The sequence below is a fragment of the Pezoporus wallicus genome, unplaced genomic scaffold (assembly GCF_028554395.1).
Source record: "Pezoporus wallicus isolate ANWC-B61680 ecotype Strahan unplaced genomic scaffold, APGP_CSIRO_Pwel_v1 contig_8747, whole genome shotgun sequence".
NCBI lineage: Eukaryota > Metazoa > Chordata > Aves > Psittaciformes > Psittacidae > Pezoporus > Pezoporus wallicus.
This window is the reverse complement of record NW_026641976.1, coordinates 23,231-47,916: the sequence shown is the minus strand read 5'-3', so window position 1 is coordinate 47,916 and position 24,686 is coordinate 23,231. Positions and strand designations below refer to the sequence as shown.

The 24,686-nt window shown below is 43.4% G+C and overlaps 1 protein-coding gene across 8 annotated transcripts in view; it reads right to left on the bottom strand.

The window, feature by feature from the left end:
- Positions 1-17,710, bottom strand: part of SH3BGR (SH3 domain binding glutamate rich protein) — a 32,712-nt gene extending 15,002 nt beyond the window's left edge. For 5 of the 8 annotated variants that reach the window (XM_057426376.1, XM_057426380.1, XM_057426382.1 and 2 more), the window contains exons 1-3: positions 17,555-17,710; positions 6,533-6,718; positions 20-100 (exon numbers count right to left, since the gene is read on the bottom strand). In XM_057426376.1, the coding sequence (XP_057282359.1) occupies positions 20-100; positions 6,533-6,718; positions 17,555-17,599 (312 nt within the window). In that variant the 5' untranslated portion in view covers positions 17,600-17,710. Of the gene's footprint in view, positions 1-19; positions 101-6,532; positions 6,719-7,299; positions 7,455-17,554 lie in introns of those variants that run through there. The other 3 variants (XM_057426383.1, XM_057426379.1, XM_057426381.1) reach the window with 2 other exon arrangements.
- Positions 17,711-24,686: the final 6,976 nt, after the last annotated feature.

The window sequence follows — 24,686 nt, the reverse complement described above, 5'->3', positions numbered from 1 at the left end:
GAAGTACAGCAGCTCATACCTTTGTGCCTGGAGGAGGAGCAAGACCCAGGAATGAATAAATAATATTTTCTTCTTTAGCAGAGAAAAAGGATTCGAAATCCTAAAAAAGGAACAAACAAACAACAGAGAATTGGTAACAAAAATCAAACAAAAAGCACAAGAGGAAGAGAATAGCCCAGGCAAATCTTTCTTACATTGATGAGAATGACTATGCATTTGTACATGCACCTGCATTATCTAAGCCCCAGGAAGAAAATTCAGATAAAGGGAGTTTCATACTGGCTGGCAAAATGAACAATGGGCAAATCTCTCTAGAGGTATACACTTTAATTATATCACATCAGATAAAATTAAGCATTTCATTTTAATGTGCCTCAGCTGTACACACCAAAGCAAAGCTATTACCATTTAAATGTTAAAATAAAACTTGCAGTGAGAAAGAACACAAAACAAGCCCTCAAGAGCCTGGACAGCTTTATGCCATATAAAAGGCAACTGTCAACATAATAGCACAATGATAATGATAACGAGGAAACTTTATTTTAAATAAAGTCATTCTGGCTAGAAAATGCAGTTACTTTTCAGACAAACTTAGCAAAGGATTGGGTTGGTCCTTCTGACATATATGTACCAACCAGAATCTCTTGTCCACATGTGAACTGAAGTTAAATAATGTTAAATGCTCTATTTTCTCTTCATATATATATATGAGATATATATATTATATATACTTGAATATTATAACTGAAATATGTAACCGAATACATTACATATATTAACTGAAAAATCTTCTATCCTACCACCTAGAACTTGCATGGTCGTTAACAGTATTCACCTGTACAACTTTCCTATCAATTAAGGAAGCTCTGCTATCACTAGTTTGTTACTGACAAGTTCATGACTCACATCACATGTGTGACCAGCAGGTCAAGGGAGGTGGGCCTCCCCCTATACTCTACTCTCATGAGACCCCACCTGCAGTACTGCATCCAGCTCTGGTGCTCCCAACACAAGAGGGAGGTGGTCATTGGAGCAAGACTAGAGACCATGAAGGTGATCAGAGGGCTGAAGCATCTCTGGTATGGAGACAGGCTGAGAGAGTTGGGCTTGTTCAGCCTCAAGAAGAGAAGGCTCTGGGAAGATCTCATAGCAGCCTTCCAGTGCCTGAAGGGCCAAAAAAAGTTTGGAGAGGACTTTTTACAAGGATGTGTAGTGACAGGACAAGGGGGAATGGCTTCAAGCAGAAAGAGGGTAGACTTAGATTAGATATTAAGAAAATATTCTTCACTCTGAAGGTGGTGGATAGGTGGATTGGAGCAGGTTGCCCAGAGAACTTGTTCATGCGCCATCTCTGAAGTGTTCAAGACCAGGTTGTCTAGGGCTTTCAGCAACCTTGTCTAGTGGAAGGTGTCCTTGCCCATGGCAGGGGGGTTGGAACCAAATGATCTTTGAAGTCCCTTCCAACCCAAACCATTCTATGATTCTGTGATCTTACATAGGTAAAAATCAACATATACTTAAGATCTCAGCAGAAACTCTGGTCATAAATTACTGGCCCACAATCACACAGCAGCTCTGTGTAGTGCAGGGGACATGTCCACTGGGTCCTAGACAACTGCCTTGACCTTACCCCTTGCTCATTCTTTCACTCATCCAAAATAACTCCAAAAATAGAAGCTTGTCAATAATAAGGTGCTGTCTTGTCCTTGAGACTTGTTTGTAAAGCTGGGTTAGGACCCAAGTTGTCTTACTGGATTGTTTTAGTATTTCCAGAGAATAAATTATTGACCATGGGTAATCCTAGGGAAAGGCTGGAGTGATAGTTTAGAAGTCAGTGTGATGTCAGCAAGACTGGAAGCCATGACATTTCAGTCCAGTTTGGAAGAGGTAACATAGCTTAACAGACAGGATAAATGACAGGCCATTTTGCTGATTTATCTAAGGGATAGATTAGCTTTCACGCACACCTGGCTATAGGCGGTGGGAACTGTCCGGTCTGGGAGAGGCCCCAGAGCACATTTTGCCCAGCCCAGGCAGACTGCCTGCTGCTGCTCCAGGCCACCCACTTCTCAAATCACCCCTCTGCTGTTTTCATGTTGCCCTGGGTTTCTCCTCCTTACCTAACCCAGGTCTGCCATAAGTATTTAAGAAAGACAGTGTCTCAAATCTACCCCAAGAACTTAGGAGCAATATAGCAAACAAAACCAAGGGGATTTTATGCAATTCAAAGGGCGAAAAATTGACATGGGCTTTTGAGAGGCCATACAAAACACAGGAAGCTTGTGTTCTCCTGCATACCACATACTCACAAAAGAGCCTAAGCAAACTACAGCACAGTATGTCAATAGCTAGGAAACAAAGACTGTAACGAGGAAAGGCCATGAAGTGAACTTGATATTTTATTTCACTGAATGACAAAAGATAACTATTACCAAGCAGGCAGTAAGAAAAATGAGCAGTAACAATTTATTTCAGGTAAGCAATAAAACTATATCTGTATGAGAAGACATGAATGGTCTAGGCAGAGGACATTTGTCTTTGGAACTAGTCTTCAAAAAATATAGTGAAATGTATTTAAAAGAAAAATAATACTCCATGAGTTTTTCCTTACGATATGAGTGCATATGCACATATACACTCTACACTACCATCTTTTTTATAACCACTGTGGAAATGACAGACAGCAGAAGAGCAAAACTAGACATCAGTGGAAAGCTCTTCCCCATATAAGTGGTACGGCACCAGGTCACAGAACACAGAGAGGGCATGGAAACACCATCCTTAGAGCCTTTTGAAACTCAGATGGGAAAAGTCCCCAGCAACATAAGCTAACCTTAAAGCTATGCCTGCTTTAAGCAGCAGGCTGGACCACAGACCTCCATAGGTCCCTGTGATTTTCATATATTTTACTTTAGCAGGTATATGAAGCAAAAGTCTTACCTAATAATTCAGAGAGTCTTTAAAAAAGTATGTACATGGGTATTTTATATTCTACAGATTGCAGTTTACAGAGAAAAGCAGAGATTACTGCTTGCAAAGAAAACCATTCCATTTCTTTCCTAATTTTCAGGGTTTTTTGATAAGCAAAAACAAAGACAACAGCAAGAGAGTGCTCAATATATTTAGAAAGGGACACAAATGCAGACACCTGTCTAGACATGAGAAAAAAGCAGCTTAAGAAAAAAAATCAAATCAGAACATAATTGCCAACAATGATGGTTCAGAATGGATACTTGAAATTTATGCTAAAGCAAGGCATACAAAATGAATCCATTTCTAATCTGTTTCTTCAAGTGGCAGTACCAAAGATCTGAAAGAAAAATAAGATTCAAGCTATTTTATCAGACAGTCTTAAGCTTCTCTGACCTCAAGGAAAAGCTGCTCACGGTGTATTTCCATGAATCTGTAAGAAACCTCCATTTTAAGTACAAATTAGGAAGTGAAGCAGCTCTTCAGGGTTGGCCAAAAGATGCAGATACTATCATGTTACTGGCAGAAAAGCAGGTTAGCACAGGACTGTTTACTTGCTCATTATGTCGGTCATATATCATATGTCATATGTCAGCACAAAAAGGAAGCCTCATGTGTCCCCGCTATCCCCTCTCTCCTTATCCCCACCCCCAAAATTCCACTGAACTGCAGAAAAGGGTATTGGAGAAGATCTCAAAGGACTTTTTCTCCAAAGCAAGAACCACTGCTATTCCTGATAGGTGTTTCTGCAATCCATTGATAACCACCTTTAATGAGATAATGAGTCAATCCCCTAAAAACTACCTTTTATATTTTTCTGATGTCTGACTTAAACTTTCTTTGCTGAACTTTTTGTTCATTACATCTTGTCTCAACACCTGTGAGGGTGGAGCAGAACATAGTTTACAAAATCCCAGAACCACAGGATAACTCTCAGGTGGGAACAGACTTCAGGAGACCGTCTAGTTCAACCTCCTGCTCAAAGTGGGGTCAATACAATTCAGACCAATAATTAATTCCTTTTTTCTTCAGCCCTTAAAATATTTGAAGATTGTCATGACCTTCTCCTAATTCCTCTTTCTCAAAGTGAGGAAGGAAATCTTTTATTGTGAATTTTTTTTTTATTGTGAATTTTCATCCCACAAGACCTGAAAACAGAGGACTACCCGGGAGGACTACCCGGGAATGAAGAAATTAAAAAAAAATCAGTAGGAAGGAGAACTACAGACTACATTGGCCTAGAGCTGTTTAAGCTAAAGATTTTGGCATCAACTGGCTGCATATGCCCAGGCTACAAATTAAAAGGTTTCTAGATGCCACGAGACAGAATGTGGCATCTAGTGTGGCGTTGAAGACTGTAACTAACAAGAGAAACGTATTTTAAAGTGACTTTCATGAATTCAGTATACTGGACTGGTATCCCTGACTCAGACAGGCCTTTGCAATTCTCAGCCCTATTTTTAATAAAGTGGCTGAGGACAAAGGATGTGAGGCACAGGGGAAGAGTTAAGATATATCATTTAAACATTAAACAGCATAAAACAATTCTAGATTTCTGCTGGACATGCACAGGTTATGAACAGAAGCAGAATGCAAATCCCAGCTTTATACTGTAGACATGTTGCAGAAGGCATCGTGTCAGTTTGAGGAATTTTGCACCAATCTGCCAGCCCTTCGCCATGTTCTCAATCAGCCCACATAATCCCACTTCACACTCTGTGCAGCTCCCTTAAGGCACTTTTCCCTGAGGAGATGGATGAGGCTCATGTACTGATATGTATCTCCTTACCTTATTTATTTATTTGGAAATAACTATGTTATAAATTGATCTTTATGTTATGTACTCACTGGGATCATTAGCTATGAGCTTTGAAAGCTGTGTACATGGGAATTCTGAAGACTTCTAGACTAACTGTAAATTTGATTTAGTTTTTAAAACAATAGCTGCAACTGCTTTCTGGACCCCTTTCCACATGGAGGTGACTTTGCAAAGGACTCTTTCTTAATCTTAAATTGATTTCAACATGTAGATTATTTGGCTTCCTGAACTAGCTTCATACATGGAATAAAAATTGTATATTTATAATTTACTGGCAAGACTGACCAGCTGCAACACTTTGTAAGGCAATTACTCTTTAATTCACTATATACATCTCCAGGGCATACCAGAAATATTTATTGCAACATTGGCTGCCGCAAAATCCACAGTAAGATGTATCAAATTATATTTTTTATTGATGTAGATTGGATATTAAAATGCACATGAACTCTAACCTACCAAGTCCTCTTTTAAGATTCCTATGAGAAAAGGAGGAAACAGTTGCACTCCATTATTCATACTACCAACTTTTGCTCTGAGAGCACTGAAGTTAATTCTGAAACTCAGTGGCATGTAAATCCCTTCTCTCTCAAAACAACCTTTGCAGTAGTTCACACTGGATTTGTGGAGTAACTTAAAACTGGGCTCACTATGTGATCTGCATTTCAGAGTACTTTGCAAATTCATTTCAGCAATCATATCAGAGTACTCTCCAGGCTGTGTATTTCCAACCAGACTATGAGAAAAAAAACTGTCTCAGATACCTCTCTTGATTCACAATCATAATATTCATGCTGGTACAGTATCATCTATCTCTGCTTTGAACAAACTCTCTCAAGAGAAGTAACCTTTTACAAGCATATATGAAAATATAAAAGCATCTGATGAGCATTACAATGTCTGTTACAAAGAGTTGGATATTGAATAATCAATATAATTTCAATAATTCAAACATATTAGAACTATTCCAGTCAACTATAATTCCTATTTATTTATATAATGGAAAAGAAAGATTCCTGTTCACAGCCCCTGGTATCTCAGACATCTACTTGACTTCCTAGCAGCCCAGATGAGTCTGTGCCAAACAAACAACATATCAACACTCCCCATGTAAAATTAAAGTTCAAAAAGCAAAATATTAACCTAAACCCAGAGATAGCAGGTCAGCCTTGCTATAAATCCCACTAGTCTTGAGTAGCTCAGTATTCTCAAACCAGATTATGGAGCATTTACTACTGGAAGAGCAGCTGAGCTGTCCTCACAGCCTACATTTGGTTATCCTGACATACTCTATGAAGAAGCCATAGCCTCACCTAGGCAGTAGTGTCTTTAGTCTTAGGAGTGAGAGTTCAGGCAGAGAGCCAATAGCAGGACAACTGTGAGTAAGCTATATAGCAGGAGGCAGGAGAATGAGAAAAATACAGAGCTCCTCACAGACAGCAAGCTCCATGTCTTGCAGTGAGCTCTGTCCCCTGCATAGGCTCTGGGTCTCCAGGAGATAATCCATACATTCTGTTAAGCAGTTTCTCTAGTCAGTTTTCCCTCCATGTATATTTTTCTCTTCAAAAGGAATAATCTTTTATTTCATTGTTTTTCTGTTCCTAAAAATTGCTTTTGAATATTCTTTCAAAGTGAATCTCAAATTGTCTTAAGGAATTTGTTTGACACTTCCTACTAATCGAAAAGAGCGACTTGTGAAAGAAGACTTTCTGAAGGTATTTAAATTTTCAAACAGCTTCTTACCCCACAGTACCGCTCCTCATTGAAGATCTGTGGAGGGAGGGGAATTCCATTTTGAGGCTTTTTTTCACCAGGGACATTCTCTCTCATCCATTTCCTGTTGTCTTCATCACCTGCTATGTCCATTTGCTGAAAATCAATCTTGTTGGCTTCTAAAAAGCCCACTACTTCTTGTTGTTTCTTTTTGATCTGGTCAGGAAAGAGGAAAAACAGAATTCCTTCTTTAAAAAGTTGGTTTTTTAAAAAAAAAAGAAATTGCTGTTACAAGAAGATCTAATGCAAATATGTCAAGTTGGATCCACTACTCCAGTAGCCCCCAGACTTTTTGAAGCTGATATTCCACACTGCTGCTCAGCACCCAGAGCATTGCTATTTTGCTATTACTTCCTCCGCTGCCACCACACCAGCTTCTCTCTTTCCTTCCTGGAAGCAGTGATTATTTCCATTTAAGAAATGAGGCTCAGCAGGAAGCCTCCTACTCTGTTCCCAGATCTGTGAGTGTGGTGTACAGATACCTAAGGTAATCCTGCCTGAAGTCAGTACAGGCCTGAGAATGTACATATTCTCCTCAATATGTAACACTCTCCTTTTTCCTACTCATTATGTATGACATTTTGCTTTCTGTGAGCCACATACTTCTCTTTGTACCTGTTCTTTAACAGTAGGCATAATTGTGAGTGAAAGCTCAATGAAAACCCAGTACTGCTTAACTCCTGTGCTAAGCATCAAGTTTATAACCTACCCTTTTACTCTGAAGATATAATACTCACTATACTTCTCTCCTAAAGGGATGCTACTCCTAAGCAACGTTTAGAGAATTTCCCATCTTGTATACGTATACACTCATTCCCGGAGGTGAGCGGCTCGAGAGAGGAGCCTTCAGCACCGGAGCGAGGGGAAACCCCGCGTCCCGGAGCCTCAGTTCCTGGCGGCGAGAGCCACCGAGGGAGCCTCGAGCCCTCTCCAGGCCTTGCCCGGGAGCCGCAGCTCCGCTGAGGCGAGCAGGGACTCACAGGGGGCGCGGGAGCGGCGCGTGGCGCGGCGGTTGGCGTCGGCAGCGCGAGCGGGCAGCGGGAGGGATGGGGAGCGCTCGCCTCAGGGCCAGGGCCCGCTCTGGGAGCTCTGCTCCGGCTGCCCCCGCGGTGGCGGCGTCGGCACCAGACAGAGCCGATGAGAGGGGGGGCTGCAGCGCGGAGCTCGGGGTGCAGAGAGCGCCTGCACCGGAGTCGTGAGCAGAGGGTGCCCCATGGGCAGGGCTGCACTCGGTGCCCTGGTGGAGGCCCTCCTGCAGCAGGGGCTGAGCTGCGGGACGCTGGCGGTAGCTGAAAGGTGTCAGGGAAGCTGAGAGAGCTGGGCTGCTTGCTCCAGGCCTGAGCTGTACAGGGGCCACAGGCGTCCACCACAGAGCATACAGAAAAGGAGGAGGGCGGTAATCAAGGGACCTGGGAGCTAGTAACAAAAAAAGGAGGAAGAGGTGATCATCTGCTGTAATCAGTGCTAGTCCAGGCTCACCTTGAGTACTGGGTGCAGTTCTAGGCCCCACCGTATAAGAACATGAAGGTCCTTGAATGCATACAGGAGGGCAACAAAGCTGGTGACAGGGCTGGAAGGCGTGTCCTGTGGAGAGCTCTCTACCTGTGGGCTGCTCTCCAAGCTCTTCCCAAGCAGGGGAAATGGACAGGGAGGTGCTGATCTCCCTGGTATCCGTTGATAGGACATGTGGGTATGGTTCAGAGCTGTGCCCAGGGAGGTTTAGAGCAGACATTAGGAAGTCAAGGGATTTTCAGCACCAAAACGCCGTTCAAAGACACAAATCAGAAAGGTTACAGATGGAAAGAGTATTTTATTTATTTATAAATAAAGTTATTTTATCTTACTTTAGTTAATTTTAGTCTAGTTTAGTTTAGATTATATTTTCTTTTTCTAAATCCCTGAGAGCTGATGCTCACAAGCATTAACACGATGCACATGGCATAACCAGCAGCAGGCTGATGCATCCCTTGCAGCCTGACAAAGGAAAGCCAGGGCAGGAGCAGTGCCGTGGTGGTGTGAGAGGAGTGCAAGAACCTGGCCAGAAAGGGCCAGGGAAGACCTGACCAGGGGTGGTGCTCAGTGCTACAGAGGACAGCAGCAAGTCCCGGGGTCATGCTGGGGCCACCCTGGGAGTGCTGAACGCTGCCTCCCCACGGATGGGGGGCACGAGGGTCACCTGCGTGGAGCACGAGCAGCTGCCTTTGGGACACAATATCCCAAAGGAGCCCCATGAAGGGGCTGTGCTCGGCTGCGGAGGAGGCAAAAACCCCGGGGACCCTTGCTAGTCCACCCTGGGGGCAAAAAAAAGCCTTCCCCCCCAGCTGCAGGACACGAGGGGCCACCTTTGTGGTGCATGAGCACCAGGCGATAACCCAGAGTACCAGGACCAGAGGAGACCTGACAAGTGGTCATGCCCAGTGCTCAGAGGAAGGCAAAAAACCCCCGAGGAGAGGTGCCAATCTGCCCTGGGGGAAAATTCCTTCCTGACCCCAGCACTGGCGATCGGCTACTCCCTGAGCATGTGAGCAAGGCCGGCTCCGGGTCCACGGGCTGGTTATGCCTCTAAGGGGACACTGGCTCTGCCTTTTCTGCCTCTGCCTGGAGCCATCTGAGGGGTTCCCAAGAACAGCAAAATGCCGCTGGCCTGATCAGCCCTGGGGGCAAGAATCCTTCCTGTGCCTGGCAGTTGGAGCTCCAAAGCACTGGGGGAGGGCACTGGGCCATCTGTGGATCCTATTTCTCATGGCTACTGCCACTACCTCCCCAGAAGATGAGGGCAGCGAGCTCCTCAAAGACTGAAGCGGGATTTCCATCCATCAGATAAGCTGTGAGCCTGGCCCCTCCAGGAGCTGGAACTGCAGCAGAGAACCTCCCGCAGCTTCGGGCAGTCTTCCCCCCTCTGCCCCTCCAAGTAATTCCACCAGTGCCTCAAGGACTTCCTCTTGGGTGTCTTCAGGCTGCCAGCTCTGTCCTGGTGGCAAAGCCAGGCACTCTGGCAGTGGGACACGGGAGGACACTGCCTTATACTGCCCCAGAGCATTGTGATGCTGTGTTGGTGGGTAGTGGCACTATGACACTGCGGTGACGGGGCCCCCACAGCCCTGCCCACTGCAACCCTGCTGCTGCTGCCCTTTTGCCCAGCATCCCTTGGAGAAAGGCCTTTGGGATGCTGGCCTGAGGCAGTGCCTGTGCAGGATGTCCCGCCCACGGTGGCCACACACTGGGCACCGCTGCTTGGTGTCCCTGTAAATTAATCTCTGTGTTCAGATGTGTCAATAAGGGCTTTTATACCATGTAGTCGTTTGACAGTGGCGATCCCAAAGGTGAAAGGAAAGGGGTTTTGGTTCCCTCTGCATGAACTTGGCAGAAATGTAGAGAGCATACAGGGTTTCCTCACCATTCCTTATCAGTATGCCAAATGGCATTTGCTACTGCGCTGCTTATGGTGAGGTCTTTTAGAAAGAAGAAGAATTTAAGAAATCTCTTCTGTGTTTGTTAGAGGGTGCTTAGATATTTGCTTGTGTTTATTAACATGCATGTGTCTAATTTGGGGGTTTACCTCTTGTATTACTACTTGAATGCAACGTTTCACTGACCGCTGCCTAATTCTATGTTCTTGATAGCTCAGTAAAGTGTTTTGATCCCAGTTCGGTTTAAACCATGTGGACTGAGCAGCTTTTCCCTTCAACACTCCGGAAAAACAAGTAACTGACCCAGTTGTGTAGAACAGTTTTAAAACCCTCAGCTAAGTATCACATAAGAATACTGTATAGAGGGCAGAGATTTAGAGATTGGCAACAAATCCCCCCAGCACATTTGTTCAAATCCCTGAAATGCAGAATGACCGCCGTCTCTCTCCCACAGGCTTATTTCTTGAGTGGTCTGTTGGGGGGGGGGAAGGGAAAGACAGAGTTTATTGGAGATGTTGGTGTAGGCTGCAGAAGACAGCCCCAGCTGGGATCCTATCTGAAGTGAGGAAACTTCTGTGTTTGTCTGAGCAAACTGTTCTTTTAGGCAATACACCCATGTTTTTCACATACAGTAGCAGAAAATGCTACTGCCTCTGCCCAGTTCTGGTAGTTAGTGAGCTTAATCACACCAGACACCCAGACAGAACCAATGAGAGGGGAGGCTGCAGCACGGACCTTGGAGTGTAGAAAGTGCCTTCCTTTGTGTCTTGAGGCAAGGGTGCACAATGGGAAAAGCTGCACGCAGTGTGCCCTGGTGGAGGTCCTCCTGCAGCAAGTGCCTGAGCTGTGGGACACTGTCAGTAAGCTAAAAGATTCTAAGGCCCATTTAGAATTAAAGCTGGTAAGGAACGTGAAAGATAACAGCAAGGGCTTCTATAGGTATGCAGCAAACAAAAGACAGACGAGGGGTAATGTGAGCCCCCTCCAGGAGTTAACAGGAGAACTGGCTACCCTGGATTTGGAGGAGGCTGAGGTTCTCAATGACTCCTTTGCCTCAGTGTTCACTGGCAAATGCTCTGACCACAGTGCCCAAGTCTTGGGAAGCAGATGCAGGGACTGTGAGAACGAAGACCCTAGGCCCATTGTAGGAGACCATCAGGGTCAAGATCATCTTAACCTGAATATGCACAAGTCCATGGGACCTGATGAAATCCATTCATGAGTCCTGAAGGAGCTGGCAAATGAAGTTGCTAAGCCACTGTCCATCATTTGAAAAATCATGGCAGTGAGGTGAAGTTCCTGGCGACTGGAAAAAGGGAAATATAACCCCCATTTTCAAGAAGGGGAATATAGAAGACCCAGGGAATTACACAGCAGTCAGTCTTAACCTCTGTGCCTGGCAAAATCTTGGAGCAGATTCTTTCTCCTGGAATGCATGTTAGGGCACATGAAAAACAACAAGGTGCTTGGTGAGTGCCAGCTTCACTAAGGGGAAATCCTGCCTGACCAATTTGGTGGCCTGTGATGGGGCCACAGAACTGATGGATGAGGCAAAGCAGTTGATGTCATCTACCTGGACTTGTGCAAAGCGTTCGACACTGTTCTGCACGACATCCTTGTCTCTAAGTTGGAGAGACATCAATTTGATGGATGGACCACTCGGTGGATAAAGAACTGGCTGGATGGCTGCACACAAAGAGTTGTGGTCAATGGCTCAACATCCAGCTGGAGACCAGTAACGAGTGGTGTCCCTCAGGGATCGGTGTTGGGACTGATCCTGTTCAACATCTTTGTCAGTGACATGGACAGTGGGATTGAGTGCGCCCTCAGCAAGTTTGCCAACAACACCAAGCTGTGTGGTTTGGTTGATACCCTGGAGGGAAGGAATGCCATCCAGAGGGACCTTGACACGCTTGTGAGGTGGGCTGATGCCAACCTCATGAAGTTTAACCATGCCAAGTGCAAGGTCCTACACCTGGGTTGGAGCAATCCCAGGCACAGCTACAGGTTGCGTAGGGAAGAAATTCAGAGCAGCCCTGTGGACAAGGACTTGGGGGTGTTGGTTGATGAGAAAATGAACATGAGCCGGCTTCACTGTGCACTTGCAGCCCAGAAAGCCAAGCATATCCTGGGCTGCATCAAAAGGAGTGTGACCAGCACGATGGAGGTGATCCTGCCCCTCTACTCTGCCCTTGTGAGACCTCATTTGGAGTATTGTGTGCAGTTCTGGTGTCCTCAACAGAAAAGGACATGGAACTGTTGGAACAAGTCCAGAGAAGGGCCACGAGGATGATCAGGGGACTGGAGCACCTCCCGCATGAAGATAGGCTGAGAAGGTTGGGAATGTTCAGCCTGGGGAAGAGAAGGCTGCATGGAGACCTCATAGCAGCCTTCCAGTATCTGAAGGGGGCCTACAAGGATGCTGGGGAGGGACTCTTCATTAGGGACTGTAGGGATAGGACAAGGGGTAATGGGTTCAAAGTTAAACAGGGAAAGCTTAGATTATATATAAGGAAGAAGTTTTTTACTGTTAGGTTGGTGAGGCACTGGAACAGGTTGCCCAAGGAAGCTGTTAATGCTCCATCCCTGGCAGTGTTCAAGGCCGGGCTGGACAGAGTCTTGGGTAACATGGTTTAGTGTGAGGTCTCCCTGCCTATGGCAGGGGGGTTGGAACCACATGTTCTTAAGGTCCTTTCAAACCTTAACTATTCTATGATTCTTTATCTATCTCATCTAGGAGCTGCAAGGCCGAACTTTAGCCCTACAAGTACTGCAGCATTTGAAGCAAGCACTGTTTGCACTGATCTGTCCAAATTCTCTGAAGGTGCTCTTCAGTCACAGACAACTAAATTACTGTCTAGCACAATCACACTACAGACATGACTCTCTTCTCCTCCCAGTTATGCTACTCCATGCAGCAAGATAGTGTCCTATATAAACAGTAGCTAGACTGATGTATTAAGGTTTTACATACGAGCCATCATTTGATTTGAAACTTCACCTTCACAAGTCAGACATATGAACAACTGAATTTAAAGTGACACCGAGCTAGTGTAAATCAGTCTGAGACAGACAAAATAATTCCTGGACTGTCTATTTTTATAATCTAATAAACCTGAAAGCTGAAGTAGAATGATAGCGTATTACATTGGAAGTATGAATTTTCATTATTAAGGATTAAACTTTTTATTTGCTTGAATAAGGAAGTATCTATACATCTATGCTTGATTATAAAAAAATAACATAAAATGCTGTACATTTTTATGGCAGCAGCAGAGGTTTATGGTGAGCTTGAAAAAGTGCATCACTTTGAATGGAATCACTCATCCAAAGTGTTCAAAAGCCATGCAGTTGACAGATCTCAAAGGTGCTTACTTATGTTCTTATTTTCACTTTGTAAACAGGTAATTTTCTTAATGGCTATTGAGCTGCACAGTTACTTACAGAACATGTTCAGGGGGCAGAAAGGACTGCTTGAGAGACACTTCATTGCAGGAAGTGGCAGGATAATATTTGCATAAATAGTTAATAAAATCTGCATGAGCCAGTGCTAAGAGTTTCATCACATGCTCTGAAAGCCAGTGTACTCAAATGCTGTCAGCTGCAATTTCAGCATCAGCTTGTCTCTTTGGACATAGTAGATAATGGCTCCTGGAATAGCTAGTGCCCAGGACAGATAGTGCCTCTGAGGAGATAATGGAAACTGAGCTACAGATTCTGTGCTCCCTTGCTTATGACTGTAGCTATAGCTTTTAGAATTAAACCTGGATAAACAATATTTCTTCAGCTTGAGGCTCATAATACAAAGGAGGCTCAGACTGGTATTATGGAGGCACCAGAACTGAAAGCAAAAGTTAGGTTGTGTGAAAAATGAATGCTGAGGAAAAACAAAAAGTTACATGCAATTATGCCTGCATAAGGAAAAGGCAAGATGTTTATGAGAACAACAAGAAACTATGATGAAAATGTACTATGCTTTAACATTTACAATTATTAAAGGTTAGGCAGAGCAAAAGACTTGGGACACATTCTAAGTATGAAACCATAATGCAAGACTGTGCTGTGGCTGGCACCAAGTAGCTGGGCAACCAAAAGAATCTCTCCAGCATACAGTACTGAGAGAGAGAAGTCTTCCAGGGCGTAACAACACAGGGGACAGGCAAAGGTTGTTCCAAAAGATATGAGATTAGAGGAGCTTGTTTGTGCCCTCACTTGTGTCTGATGGTATGCAAGAATTCACACTACTTGGGCACAGATTCCCTGTGAAGTGGTAGTGAGCAAGATATTCTTTTATAATGTAATTTTCCCTTTCAGCAAAGCCTGACTTCCACCATCCCTAGCTGCTTAGTCCCTTAAAATAGTTCTGAATAAATATCACCTATGTACAGTGTAAGAGCTACAGATAATATTAGTTTCATCTGATGAGTAATTAAATATTATCATCTATATCCTTACGACCCTGAGCATTCACATTGACCAGCTGCTTGTGGCAGAAGCAAGTGGTACATAGTCAACAACTTAGAGCAAGACAAACATTAATGTTGGTAGGCAGAATTGCTGCAACTTCTGGTTCTACTACTGCGTGGACAACCTACTCCTGTTAATTATTGATCACACTCTTACCTCTGATTTGACTTGAAATCTATTTGCAATTCGAGCTCTTTCTCTATGGCTAGATTCACAGTCACAGATGACAAAGCTGTGCTGCATTGTAGAGGACATAATTTAAATAGTCTGCATTGTTCTCAGTCCTGAGACCTACAGAGTTGAAGTTCATATAATGTCACCAAAACCACTGGGAATAAAAGGATTTTAGAGGTGCCCTAACCATAAGCAGCAGTAAGCAAGACTTCAGAAGACTTCCTCTTTGTAAGACACAAATCCCCCGTTTCTCCTGTGATTCATGGTATCTTAGAACTTTGCAGGATATTACCCATTTCTGAACACCTCTGTAGCTAGATTTTATTTGTTACTGTTTGCTTCAAGCCAAGAATTTAGTACTTTTTAGCACTATTGCCTTAATGAATAGTTCAATACCAGCTAAGTTTGAAGCAGAAAGATAATAAAGATGAAGTTATTTAAAATTAATTTATGAATGTGTGAGGGGAAAAATAAAGACTTCAGATCTGCTCTAGAGCCACAGTGAATTATATCATTCAAGAATCTGATCCAGAACACCAGGACATTACTGTGTATTTCCCTGCATTCACTTTAAAAGTACTTATTAGCATGATAACCAGTTGCAATTAGTAGTGTGATTGTGTGGTACATAGAATAGAGATGGTTTTCATTCTTTACCAAATATCCTCTAGTGTAAATCAGCAGAGGCTGAGCCCATCTTAGTTTGAAATTCAAAATGAACACCACGCATTTGATCAGCCACATTGAAGTGCTACTAGTAGCACATCAGTGCTACTAGGACAATTTAGTCTTCCAGTTTAAGTGCTTTAGGGATTAAATTCATTCTTCTTAGGAAAAGCTGTACAAGGCTGATACAAAATTTGTTTTTAATAGGATTTTAGTGATATATTAAGGTTCGTGCTGGCTCCTTGCATGAATGAGTTTTATTTCATATATACCAAACTCATTAAAGGTTCATTGAAAGGATACCTTCAATTTTAATCAGCAAATCTGTAAAACTACTCCAGATGAACATTGTTTTTACTTGGCATTGAAATTATGTATCACTAATCTGAACATTCTGTCTTCTGAGGTTGCTACAGCTACACATACAGCCAATACGCCAGAAAGGAGGAAATAGAGAAACATATTGCCATGCAAAGATGCCATACCCTTCTTTCCAGTGTATGTCTGGGGTATCACTAACAGCTTTTGTGGGCTGCTAATTTACAGGGGAGACTGGCATTAATAAGCTTAAAATCTGTTACAGTTCACTGGCATTAGCTATCTTTCTTAGGAGTAGTACACCACAGTAGCAATGCTTAACAGCTCAAAATGGCTGGATAAAGCTTGCATGTTACTCAGTGTTCAGTGGAGCATACCCACCCAGCCCTTCACTGCAGTCCAAGAGGAAAAGACTTAGTTAAAGCTACTAGCTGGGAGAATTTACAAGGAATGTGTATAGCAGGGGAAAGATCTTGGTTCAGCTAGTGCTAAATATATGATATGCTTAGTTTTAATTGCATAAGTGATCTCTCAATATCATTGTTGAATCAAAGCATTTGTACAATTGCCTTGTTGACTACAGCCCCAGTCCTATGGCCAGAGTGGCAACAGTTCATGCCTGAGGCACACAAGACAACGATGGCCTCAACACACACATATAGAATGTCAGTAGCGTGATTTCAGTCATGGTCACAGCTTTCCCCAGAAAAGTGGTAAAGGAGTATCCTTACCAACTCTTCTTTGGTCAACAAAAGGAGACCAAAAAACAGAAGACCAAAGAGGAGCAAAGCACAGTGTAGGGCAGTCTATAAAGCTACTTGAGCATTAGCTGCTACATTACAAATTACCAAACCTGCAGTGTCCAAGCCCCTCTTCTTTGTTGCCCTTGCAACTGAGGTTTCTTATTAAAAGAGGAATGCTAAAATGTCAGTAATAAATTTAGAGCATCAGGCTTAGCGATAGGCTGATGAGATAAGCTGATGAGAGAACTGCAAAATTCCCCAGCAATTCCAATTTGAATTGTAGTGAATGACCCCCAGTTCATTTCCTAGAGGTGACGGCCCCATGAACAGGGTGTGGGTTTTGGAGCTGTTCTACTCTGGAAGCTTCTTAAAGACACCGAGCTGGTGTCAGACAGAGATGTAGTTACAGCTATGAGCAAGCACCAGCCTGTTTGTTTAGCCATGTCACTGGGAGTGAGTGACTGCCAAAGGAAAGCTGCAATCTGAGCTCATCTGGGAACTGGATATAAAAGGAAACAGTCCTTTCCTGGTTCCCACCTCCCACGGACTTCCAACCTCCCTACTATTCACATGCCCTTCCCTTCAGTTGATACACTATGCTGACAGCTACAGCAGTATATCTCAATACTAAAAATCATCAGTATAGCATTTCAAGACACACACACAAACAACCCACAAGGGAAAAAAAAAAAACAAAATACATACACACCAGAAATCCCCAACAACCAACCAACCTAGGGAAAGGGAGGAACAATTTTTTTCTGCATATCTTCATTCAGCTTACTTTGCCTCTGGGTTCTGTCTTAGACAGAGTTCCCATTTTGGAGGAGCAGTGTCCTAAAGTCTCTTTTAAAAAGAAACACAATAATTTCTACTGCAAACAATCTACCTTAGCTTTTGTGCAAATAAAATACCCACTTTTCCCTTCTTCAGTGAATATATATTGCATATACTTTTTCAAACAGAAGTAAATCTATTTGATAATTTATATGAAATGTTATAACTGTAGTAAAACCTTGCATGCAAGCAATCCTGCATTAGCAGGAATTCTCTACATCTTGAGTAGCTTTCAAGAATAAGGTGGCTAGTGTGGACTAGAAGAAATCCAGTGTTATTTTCTCACAGGCAAATCCAGGCTGTCCTGGGATATTCTGGGCTAATTTACCAACCTGATCCCAGCAGAAAGAAGAGTATGTTAAAAATGAGACACCTACCGCTGTAGACCCCGAAGACGTGGCTACAAAGACTTTGATCACCATGTTGACAGAGAGGGAAGTGGATCAGCAGAGCACGTCCGCTATCCACAAGTCACCACAGCCCCAAGAGGAATCCAAGCGTTTGTTCAGCAGCTCCTGAACTAACCTGAGCCCTAAATGGATGCCCCCCCCCCCCCAGCAATCCAGCAGCTTTGGCCTCTCCCCCAGGTCCTGGGTTTTCCCACCCTATTGGCTCTTAGGTATTTTGGGATGAGGGACCGATAGAGGATTGGTTAGTAAGAGGAGCCATAGTAAGAGGTTTGCACCTGCCCCTGGCCTTATTGCATTAGATTGACAGGGTGGCACTCCAAAAAAGGCAAAGCAAAGTAGAGCACCAATGAGACAGGGCTGGAGAAATATTTGGGAGAGGGGGAAGGGACAAGTGAGAAGGGAGAAGGGACAGGGAGCAGGCAACTTAGTGCTGGGGGCGATCACAAAACTGGTTTAATATTTAATGTTGCATGGTCACAGCTACCTCCTGCATGAAATGGCTTGTGCTCTCTCCCTCACCACAGCAAGGAGGCTTCACAGTTGTAGCTGCAAATTTTACATATTAAAAGGAGAAGGAGAAAGGGGGGAGCAAGGGGAGCATAGATGCAGAAGTAATTATAACAGAGATCATATTGAAATAAGCCTCAGTTACAAATGCTCTCAGCTTTAAAGAATTCAGATCATCATCCACACTGCAGGGCTCAGGGACTTCTCTGAAATAAATACATGTGAGGACACTTCATAATACTGAGGAGGGTGATTTGGCTGCCTCTGTGTATCCAGAACCTGTTGCTGCATTTTCTCTTTTTTTGCATCACCAGTGAAAATTGCCAGGGCATAAGGTGCTAAGACGAGGTCCTGGGTGAAAAATATACCATTCTACTGTGTGATCCAGGATGCTCTTTTTGCACTTGGTCGTTGCCTTCTACCCCAGAGATGGTCAAAGTTCAGTGGCTGCCTGTGTGCATTTGCTTAAGGAGATCTCTGAGCATGAGAGGTATTTTAAGAATGTTAAATGGTAACAGATTACTTTCAGGTTTTGAGGGCCAAGTTTGTCTCTGCTCTAGGTCAGCAAGCTCAGTAAAGCTGAACTTACGTCAGAGGTGAAGCTGGCCTAGGTTTTAGAAAGTGCTTACACACATTTCAGATGTTAAAACTGAATATAGCAGTGTCCAGTCTGGATAAAAACTTAAAATAGAATAGAATACTTTCTTTCCAGGGTTAGGTAAGACCAAATGCTCAATAGGAAATATGTTCTTGAAAGTAAACCATTATGTGAAGCTGGAAGTGGGAGTATTCCATGTATGGAACAGGGATCCTGAAAAACCTCATGAAAACTAAAAATAATAGTAGATGGTGTGCACTGTTTACCGCGACTCACCATCTGTCTTTTCTTTCTTCTTCTGAGAAGCAATAGGAGGCCCAGCAAAAAGAAAAGCCTAATAGAATTGGGTATTTTCAGAGTATTTGCCTGTAAAACAAATATACAAAACCCCCTTAGTGCAAACCCATAAATTATTGCCAGAAGTTATTACACATACTTGTTTTTCAGAAGATTCTGTATATAAGCAAATTCAATGGAAATGACTGGCCACTTGGAATATGTCAACCAAACAACAGAGGCAGTGGTCATTGGCTTCAAAACATACTGATAAGCTTTGCAATGCTGAAAGTTAATACTCAAAGCCGGAAATATATGCTTGATCAAATGTCCACTGTCAGGACTGAGACAAAGTGTCAGTTAACATTCTCTCCCATTTGACTTCACCCCTGAAACTGACAGTGAACTACACAGGGGAAAAACGGGATATAGCCAAAGCCTCTGCCCACTCGGGGCTTGGCAGGTCAGGACTTCAGGGCATGATTCCCATTGCTCCAGCTGCTTTCATAGAATCATAGAATGTTTTGGTTTGGAAGGGACCTGTAAAGATCATTCAGTTCCAACCCCCTGCCATGGGCAGGGACACCTTCCACTAGACCAGGTCACTCAAGGTCCCATCCAACCTGGCCTTGAACACTGCCGGGGATGGCGCATCCACACCTCTTTCATCCTATTCTAATGGGATTTTTTCCCTTTTTTCATGGTAGAAATGTTTTGTGTAAACCCCACAGAGTGAGTTGGAGCCTGTTATGTTCAGCATGAATGCTCTCAGGACATTCACCGTGCTGTACCACATCTTCACACAACACAACATGCTGCACACAGCATGAGGTGCCTCCACAGCCACCACGAGGTTCAGCGGCCTCATAGCACAGAGGGACCCACTGCCGGCACACTAAAATGTCAAATTCCCATCAACACCCCGGTGGGGTATATAAATAAGAGGTACATAAAAAACACTGCAGGGCTCGGGGAGAGGAAAAGGGCCAAGGCTGCCGCACCGGCTGGGACTACAGCTCCCGGGGTGCCCCGCGGCCGCCGCCTGTCCCCATGGCAACGGCGACGCGGCTGCCTGCCGTGGAGGCCGGTAATGGCGGCGGCGCGGGCAACGGCCGGGGGGCTAGGGCCGGGTGGAGAAAGATGGAGGTTTCATGAGAGGGGAAGGTGGGGTGTCCTGCTTTGGGGTGCGCAGTAGCAAGGGGCTGTTCTCTCGCTCTGGGCAGAGAGAGCAGAACAGGACGTTGTCAGGCTGGGTGGCAGGGTGTGGGGCAACTCGAAGTGGCTGTCAGAGCTTAGGGGTGGGTGTTGAGGTGCTGAGTTGGCTGTGAGGGTAGGGTGCTAACTTTGAAGCTTCTGAGGTGGTTGGGGAGAGTGGGGTGGTGGTGGGACCTCACCAGCTCCATGGGAGCCCTGCACTGGGAAGTTTGGTGGGGTTGCTGCTGGTTGCATGGAGCACACCAGGGAGCCGCCTGTGGCCCTTGGCGGAGCCCAGTGGTAGGTCGGGGGCCCAGGATACACCCTCGCCCTTCCTGCCTCAGCAGCTGGGCTCTGCCCCTGTTTTGGTTCCCCCGGAGCTCAGGGGTCAGCGGTGAGGCAGAGCAGGCTGCTGCACCGTACTCCTCTGGGAAGTCAGTGTTCTCTCACCTGGATTTACTTAGGTTTTGTACATAGGCTACAATTAATTCTTCCCCATGACAGTTCTGCAGTTTCTAGACACTTGACATTACATTTTCATCTCTGACAGGTAGATTAGGCCTGAATTATTTTTGTCTGCATCTCTTCCTCCAACATGCATTCTCCTACTGTTTGGCCATTTCAGTTCCCCTTCAGCTGCTGCTTTTTCCCCCCCTTAATTTCTGTAGTAATCTCTGGTTTAATTTTTCTGGTTTCTTGTCCTTCGCCTTTTGTTTTTCTGTCTTCATTTCCATTTTATTCTCAACATCTGCTCTTCAAGCTGGATAGTGAGATTCAGCCCATGCTTCTCACCAGAACAAATTAAAGCAGTAGTTCTAAGTTTAATTTAAGCTAATTTGATTTAAAGACAATTTGGCCAGAAAGTGTTGACAGCGCCAAATCAAATTTAAACAGGAATACAAATCTATGCACCAAGATGGCCTTTGCCTAATCCTCATCTTTAAATATGAGTTCTCATCTCTTAAGGAATTATTGCACTGGCTCAAATTTAGCAGGACCCTGGGCATTCCTTAGTCTTCCGCAGGGAAATGTTATTCATCTAAAGGACTAAACAGTAATGAAACCATTTTGATTCAACTTAGAACATTTGGTGTGATCCTAAATTACACTTTTTAATCTTCTTTGGGAGTTATGTGATTCCCCTCTCCCCTTAAAAAATTTAATTAAAAATCAAATGCCACCACAAAGCAAAAACGCCAACAAAGGATTTAGTATGTTCTAAAAGTACGTTCTCGTTTTTTAGTAAAGGCTACTTGTTAAAATTCATCTGAACTAAAATATCATTTTAATCTCCCTCAGATTTCTTTTAGGTGATTGCTATGCCCCTTTCACACAGCACCGCGGTCCCCCAAATAGACAACTTATCCCAGTACTGGGTAGAATTATGCATCTATAAAGCTCTGGTCTGAGCAGTGGTCTAAATAGTCTTCATGTGATATTAAGAAAATGAAGCAGGTTGAATCACATCCCAAGAAATAATATTTTACCAGAACCACAGTGTTTAAACAATGCTGCCAGGAGTATGAACTAATCTGTTCTTCTGCTCTCCAGTTGCCTCAGTAGAGAAAAAAATTGAGGTGTGACAGGTATTAACAAAGACATAGAAAATTAGTCAGCATTCTGTATTTTATGCTAATTATATGTTTTTAAAAGCCAAACACTTAGGAGAGTTCATTTTGTTTGAAAATTGGGCTTTTGAGGGAAGACAATTCCAGAGGAAGCAACGTTACTTCAAACTCAATCAAACAAAATGAGATCATCATCTCATCAGAGAACCACTTTTCTGACAACAACAGTGCACTACAGGTGATATTTTTCCAAGCTATATGGGTGCATAGACATGGAGATAAGTGTCTTGCTGCATGTTCAAAAGCAGACGTGTTAAGTACATTTAGGCTATGAAGAAATCGTTTTCATTAAAAAAAAAACACTCTGAAATCCTCCCTAATGTTTCTTCTGAAATTGTGCAGAGACATTTTGACTACATTGTGAGCTTTTATGTGCAAGCCTTTTTTTTTTCACAATCTGAGAATAAGTAAAATAAAATACTTCCCAAAAGTTTAAGAAAACCTTTGTTTCAGTCTCAAAGTCATATGATTTGTTGTGCAATTTTAGGTGCTGCTATATCCTCTACTTGTAATGGTAATATTGCAGCTAAGATGTGATTTGATTTAATTTAATTTAATTTTACTTTATTTTATTTGTTTTATGCTAATTTTGTTATTTGATTTGTGATCTAATTATTGAAAAATATGACATACTTTTATGACATGACTGGAAGGCTAAAAATATCATAAAAACACAGTTAGAAATGTCCATGTTTTAGAGACTTGAACAATTCTTTTTTAATTTAGGAAAGCACTTTGTAGGTATTAAGCATAAATACAATTAAACTTCTTTTAAATAACATTAATCCTGGAGAAAATGTGTACATTACAGGAAACAAACAATGGTATCTATTTCTAAACAGTAGTGAATCTTTAGAAAATGCATGCCAGTGTCATGGGAAATTCGGAGACACAAACTAGTATATTTCATATTGCAGTTCATCCTAGAAATAAACTTACCCACTTCATACAGACCACACAATTATTTTATGGGTTAAAGAATAATGTCTGGATTTTTTTAAAGGTAATTCAGTGTTTCTTATAGAATCATAGAATCATAGAATAGTTAGGGTTGGAAAAGACCTTAAGATCATCTAGTTCCAACCCCCTGCCATGGGCAGGGACACCTCATGCTGAATCATATCACCCAAGGCCTCGTCCAACCTGGTCTTGAACACTGCCACGGATGGAGCATTCACAACCTCCCTGGGCAACCCATTCCAGTGCCTCACCACCCTAACAGGAAAGAATTTCCTTCTTATATCCAACCTCAACTTCCCCTGTTGAAGTTTTAACCTGTTACCCCTTGTCCTATCCCTACAGTCCCTAATGAAGAGTCCCTCCCCAGCATCCTTGTAGGCCCCCTTCAGATACTGGAAGGCTGCTATGAGGTCTCCACGCAGCCTTCTCTTCTCCAGGCTGAACAGCTCCAACTTCCTCAGCCTGTCTTCACACGGGAGGTGCTCCAGTCCCCTGGTCATCCTCGTGGCCCTCCTCTGGACTTGTTCCAACAGTTCCATGTCCTTTTTATGTTGAGGACACCAGAACTGCACACAATACTCCAAGTGAGGTCTCACAAGAGCAGAGTAGAGGGTCAGGATCACCTCCTTCGACCTGCTGGTCACGCTCCTTTTGATGCAGCCCAGGATACGGTTGGCTTTCTGGGCTGCAAGTGCACACTGAAGCCGGCTCATGTTCATTTTCTCATCAACCAACACCCCCAAGTCCTTCTCTGCAGGGCTGCTCTGAATCTCTTCTCTGCCCAACCTGTAGCTGTGCCTGGGATTCCTCCGACCCAGGTGCAGGACCTTGCACTTGTCATGGTTAAACCCCATGAGGTTGGCATCAGCATCTTAGCATCATTTAATATAGTTCAACCCTGTTTAGTATTTTTATGTTAACTGCAAACAACTCAGTAACCTTGTGATATCTGATAGGTTATGGAGGTCCACTTTTAAGTCTTCCACTATTACACAGTGGTGAACTCAGATGATTGTTTCTTCCATATTCTAGTGACAGAAGATAATAAGTCAGAACCTGACACAAAGCAGGGATACTATAGATTCCCCAAAGCCCAGAAGTATTAGAAGCAGCAGCTGTAACAGAGGTAACAGTTGTAAGCAACACAGTAGAGAATACAGAAGTGTGAATACAGAAGTGAAAATTCTCACATTGACTATTCTGAAGGCTTTGCCAGTGATGTGCTCTGAAACACCCAGAAGCAGCAAACTTTTAGAAATATCAGGAACTGAAGAGAAGAAAACATAGGAAAAGAAAAAAAAGGAAAAGGAAAAGAGGAAGAAAGGACACTGTATCTTCCCTGAATATGGTAAAAAAGGTACTTTGTTTTCTGGTAGTAGAAAATGAGACTCTTGAGAAGTACAGCTGTTGCCTTTCTTTGGCATTTTTTTTTCAGTAACTAGGTAGAGAGGGGAAACAGTTTTTCAGTGAAGTAACAAATTATGTTTCAAACACTAGGAAAGGGAGGGAAGAGAAATAGAGATTCCCCACTGTGTTATCCCACAATACTCAATGATCCAAGAGAGGATAATCACCGGAGATGTAGGAGCACCTTTACAGACCTAATCTGAGGACTTGGAAACTCTCACACATTTCCTGGAATTTCTGGTTTTGACCATGCATCACATGATGAGTCTGAAAAAGCCCTTCCTGAGGGAAGCTGCTCAAAAATTATATGTCTGCATAAAAGCGTCAGTTTTGACAAAAAAAGCGCTGTTTTGGCCAGTGTAGTCATGGTGTATATTGTAAAATTAAGTCTGTGTTTCAGTGGCATGACCATATTACACAAAAATACTACTTTTACATAAATGTTAACAGTAAAGAATTTTTTCATGTCTGCATATTTTCATATCTACACCCGTGCTTTCTTAAATCCCAGCATAACGTCAAAAAATGA